Below are 5,129 nucleotides of genomic sequence, written 5' to 3' on the forward strand. Positions count from 1 at the left end.
CTAATACGTAGAGCCTTCTTTCTGTGCCCATGAACTACATGTGTGCTGGTCAAGAGGTGTGGTTTGCTTTGCTGCAGTCTCTGTAGTGACCTGTCACTGTGGCAGATTTCATTTAGAGGGAATGAAAAGAGTTCATATTTTTGTATGGAAAGAAATCTGTGACTAATTAAAATCCTCTCTTTATAAGGAACTTGGTGCACAGAGCAATTAAACGACTTACCCTTCCTGCTTTAGTGGTATGCAAGCCCCCTAAGAGTCCTAGCAAAAACTTTTTTTTTCTTTTCTTTCTCTTCATCCACATGAAAGTTCAGCAGTGTACGTTTGTTTTTTTTCCCCCAACTCTGTACACTGGTGCTTATTGAGCCTTTTAAGGGTGGGTTGAACCAGCGCGTGGGGTCAGAGCTGCCCCTTTGTTGGATGCCAACAAGCAGGAGCATGTCAGGAACTGCCCAGGTACCCAGACACCTCTGTTGCTGGCTCCCAGTTCTACTTCCTAGTATATATCTTGTTCTGGTCAATGCCAGCAGCTCTGTGCTGGTTACCTGAGTTACCTGTGAATAAAAGTTTCCCGTTCGATTTAGAAACAAGTCTGTACGGAGGACCTTGGCAGCTCTGGGAGGTGAACCCAGAGACACATATTGCCAAGGGCTGTCTCAGAGTGTGGGGTTAAATGTCCATCCCTGCGCCCACGGAGGCTGTGTGACAGCCCCAAGCTGGTGGTCTGTGAGGGTAGGCTGTGTTTGCAGAAATCCACTGCCTACAGAAAAAAAACCAACACAGCCCCCCTCTAGTGTGTGAACGGCTAAAAGGGATCTTTGCGGACCTCGGTGGAGCTTGCAGCTCGCTTGCCTCTGCTTGACTGAGGGTCCACCTTAAGTGTCGCTATACGAGTATGGAATCTGGCTGTGCCCTGGTGTAGTCTTACACCAGCCCGCCCTGATGTGCTCCTGCCTGGCTTCAACCATACAAAAATAGCCGGCATCCACTACCTAAGATGTCATTGTAACGTTACTTATCTGAGGTGAAACTGAAGCCCTTATCTTTGACGCTGAACGGCAGTTAAGTGCCTCGGTTGCCTTTTAAAGGTAATTTGTTGCCCACGTTTGTGGGGAGGGAGATGCTGGGGATTTGCTTTCTCAGCATTGCGTTGTGGCCATGGGTATTTCACTCTAGTTCGCAGCTTTCATTTGAAGCTTGGTTTTATAACAGCTGTTTTGTCTGTGGCATTGTTCTACCAATAGGAAGCAATGCTATAAAAATAAAGTCACAGGGATTTTATTTGCTTCTGATTAACTTCGAAGTTGTGCCACTTTGACATAGTTTTGAAGCTGTCAGGACATAATGTGTTTAGAAACAAGCTTTCAGCTGATGACATGGTAGCATATGATATTAATTTTGTTAGAAATGAGTGTGCCTGTAGTGCTAATTTATTCCATACTTTGATTTAAGGGGTGCTATCGATTTATGCTTTTCTCAACATTGTTTTGTTAGTAAGAAGTAGTTGTCAAACACTTCAGCATCAGAAGTTCTCCAAGTCCCAAGTCCGTGTTACAAGCTCCCTAGTTACATTTCTTCCTAAGCTGTGGAGGAAAACAACATTTGAGGAATATAGCACAAGTAATAACAGACCTGGTGTTTCTATAGTATGGAGGGGAATACAAAGAAAGAGGACTTAAAAAATGGTAGATAGTACCTTTTGTTTTACCACTTTTAAATTAAAACTCTGTTCCTCTTCCCCAGGCATCAGTTCTTTGGATTTGACCTTTGAAGACAAAACATCATGAGCAACTACAGCGTGTCTTTGGTCGGCCCGGCTCCTTGGGGTTTCAGACTTCAAGGGGGCAAGGATTTCAACATGCCTCTGTCTATCTCTCGGGTAAGTGCATCTGCTTCTTTGCCTGCATCTGAGTATCTGTTTTGCTGTGGCCAACCTGCAACCTTCACACATAAGTGTGTGAGGCCATTAATTATGGATGCTGAGGCTCCTGTGGTATGGAGGGCTGTTGGGGGCTGCGAAGGAGCTGGGAAAATTTGTCTCCTTTATTGTCTGAATGCTTCAGCAAAATTGTCTTAGGAAGCAGATCTTAATTTAAAATGCTTGTTTTAACTGCATTTATTTACGCAACAAACCAAAGAAACCACCCTTGAATTCCCCTCCCTGCCCCCACCCAGAAAGCAGAGGTGCAGAGGTTGGAGGCTGGCAGGGAGCAAACAGTTTTCTGCACAGGACTGAGCCTGTGTACTTCAAATGGGAGGCAGCGAGGAAAAATCATTCTCGTTACCCTTGTTTATTCAGCAGCTCTTAGCAACTTGAGGATCTTTTGGTGTCTGTCCTTGCAAATCCCACTATTTACAAGAAAAAGGCACTTAAGTGACAGTAGTTGTAAATAGCAGTTCATCAAAATGTGCCTGAGTGAAGGTGCGAGTTTCTCACGATCGTTTTATGGAGTACGTGCTCTGAGCTGGTATTCAAAGGATCTGAGGAACTAAGTCAAAACAAATGTGATCTTTGTACCCAGCCGCTATCTAACTAGTTTACTACTTTAAAACCATGCTTTCAGGGAGGGCTTGTCTTTCAGTGTGAGCTGAGTTTCAAAGCCTTCCTCAAGTGGCTCAAGCACTTCACGTATGAAATATAGGGACAAACTTTGCAGTGTTGAATTTACAGGATCATTGGGAAATCTCTGCGTGAAGAAACTGACTTCTGATGGCTCTATACCCTGGCACCTTTAAAGCTGATTTGCAGCGTGGACGTGTTTATGTACAAATGGCCCTTTCTCTGTGAACAGCTCTCCTCCCCCTCGTGCATATTAATACAGTTTAGTGACAAAGATGAATTATTTTTTACACCTGTTGGTACTGCAGAACTGATACTGCCCTGGGAGACAAGGCAGACTTCTATTTGGGTTTATGCATCATGGCAGTATTTTTAGCTGATCTCAACTAGCGGTTCAAACTCCACCAGTTCATTTAGACTTGGCTTGTCCTATCCACCTGTGGATTATGCCAGTGAAGTCAAAATACAGTTTGGCTCTGCAAAATTGTTTTTATATGGCTAAAATGGACTGGAAAGTTGAAGAAATGCCTGTGTACAGATGAATACAGTTGATATCTGAGCCAAAAAGAGGTTGAGAAGCAGTTTATTCCCAAATTCCAGTTTTTTTCAAGATAGACTGTGATTCAGTTTCTTATTCAGCTGCTGGTTACTCCCTCTAATGAGAAATTTGAACTGGGGGTGAGGATAGCACTGTTCTGATTTGACAACAGAAGTGCACTCTTGACAAGAATTTGCAAAAACGTAGAGTACTTGTAGGTGGGACTGGTGAGCAATTAAGCACTATAGGCAATAAACCATAGTAAACAGTTTTAAGACAGGGCTGCACTTTTTTGTAGGGGCCTCTGCTGTCCTGAAGATCTAGAGTGCAGTCCTGCTGTAAGCAGGCTTCCTGTCTCAAAATTTCTAAAGAGGAAACATATGTTGAAATTAGCCCAGACTACTGCTATATTGCAGGAATCGAATATGCTGTCGCATGAAGTAGCCTAGGGGAATTGGCCTAAATAACTACCAATAAAAGCCTCAGTTACGGGATTCCCTAATGACAAATGTCAGTGCCCACAAGAGCGAAATGTAATGAAAGATGAGGGACAGGATGGTTTTAAGTCTTTAATTTGAGCTTGGGAGTGGGAAGCACAATAGCCAATTCACCTATTATACCTCTGCACTGCTCCTCAGCTGAGTTGTTTCTTCTTATTTGCAGTTAAGAGTATGCGAATATGAGACCGCCTGGTGCCTTTTTTTTTTCTTTTTAACCTCTGGATCAAAAAAAGTGCTTAGTTCTGGTATGCCAATCCAGCTTTGGCTTGATAGCTGGAAGAATTCAATGCTGTGTTTCTGGTACGCTAGAACAGTGCGTACCACTCACCACCCCACCCCAGCCCTTCTTTTCCTGATGAAGCATAAATGCCTTCTGGTATATGAAAACTGCTAATTAAATTATTTTAGCAAAACAGTAATGAGATAATGAGACAGCAGAAATATGTTCTTTGGCAAGAAAGACTTTTTTTTTTTTTTTTTTTTAATTTGTCGTCTAGATGCTGGGGAAGAATCATCTGCACTGCTGAGGGCTAATTTCCTGCTTTAGTTTAAATTCCTTGAAATTAAGTTCAAATAAAGTACAGTTTATGAAGCACAGAAAATACACTGGTTTCTGAAGCTGTTTATCTGAAAAGCTAATCTCTTGTTACTGATGATTTGAACAAATTAAGATCTCATATGGTTTCTTGGAGAAAGTTTTCAGTAAGTCATTTGGCTTTGAACAGAATGCAGTTTAAATGGGCATATCCTTGTTTCCTTCTCTAAGGTAAAATGAGCCTGTTTGGTGTTCTTCAGCTGAAATTTGTAGTATTCGCTAAGGTGTAACAGGTAGTGAAGGGAGTTGCAGTAACATTTGATTTTTTCATAAGGTTGTGTCTTGTAGACTAGTTGCAACATCATAATGGATAGCAACAGTTATTGCAGGGTTCTGTCAGGCACTTAATTTAGCTCTTTTACTGCTCTAGAGTTGCTGTATATACAGCCTGTCATGGTAAGTAATACCTGTGATGCTGGGGATGTGGACGTATAGTTAGTGGCATAAATCAGTGCAACAAAAAAGCATGTACAACTTGTTGTGTATAAATGTATCTGGCTGGATTGCAGCAGGGTGGCATTTCACAGTCTTCTTCATTACCTTGCAAAGGGACCGAGCCTTGCGGAGTGCCATTTACCTGAGTCAGGAATTCAACAATGGGAAGCTGGTGTGGGATGGGAATGGCGGTGGGAGAGTGGTGGTGGGGGTATGGCCCTCATGAAAGAGGGGTCAGTGGGAAGGAAGCTGCTCTGAAAGCAAAACAATTTGATCTTTACCCTTTAGCCAGAAAAAAATGGTGGACTAATGTGGTGGATCTACATCTACTAATGGTCAAGTGTTAAAGCATCTCAGGCTACCACACGTGACTGCATTGTAAGGCTTTCAGGTAGTTGTTCTGTAGAGGTACTTGTGTAACGAGAGGTTGCAAACTGTGACTGGTTAGCCTGCAGGGAAGGAGGTAAAAATTACTGGAATTGAATTATGCAAACTTAGATTATT

At 42.6% G+C, this 5,129-nt stretch overlaps 1 protein-coding gene across 1 annotated transcript; it reads left to right on the plus strand.

Moving 5' to 3' along the window:
- Positions 1-1,780: 1,780 nt before the first annotated feature.
- Positions 1,781-1,876, plus strand: LOC104277293 (PDZ and LIM domain protein 5-like; the record flags this gene model as incomplete). The annotated part of the gene is made up of 1 exon (XM_009873890.1): positions 1,781-1,876. A coding segment is annotated over exon 1 (96 nt), but the record flags the coding sequence as incomplete, so codon positions are not given.
- Between the last annotated feature and the right edge of the window lie 3,253 nt (positions 1,877-5,129).

The sequence above is a fragment of the Apaloderma vittatum genome, unplaced genomic scaffold (genome assembly GCF_000703405.1).
Source record: "Apaloderma vittatum isolate BGI_N311 unplaced genomic scaffold, ASM70340v1 scaffold15127, whole genome shotgun sequence".
Lineage (NCBI taxonomy): Eukaryota > Metazoa > Chordata > Aves > Trogoniformes > Trogonidae > Apaloderma > Apaloderma vittatum.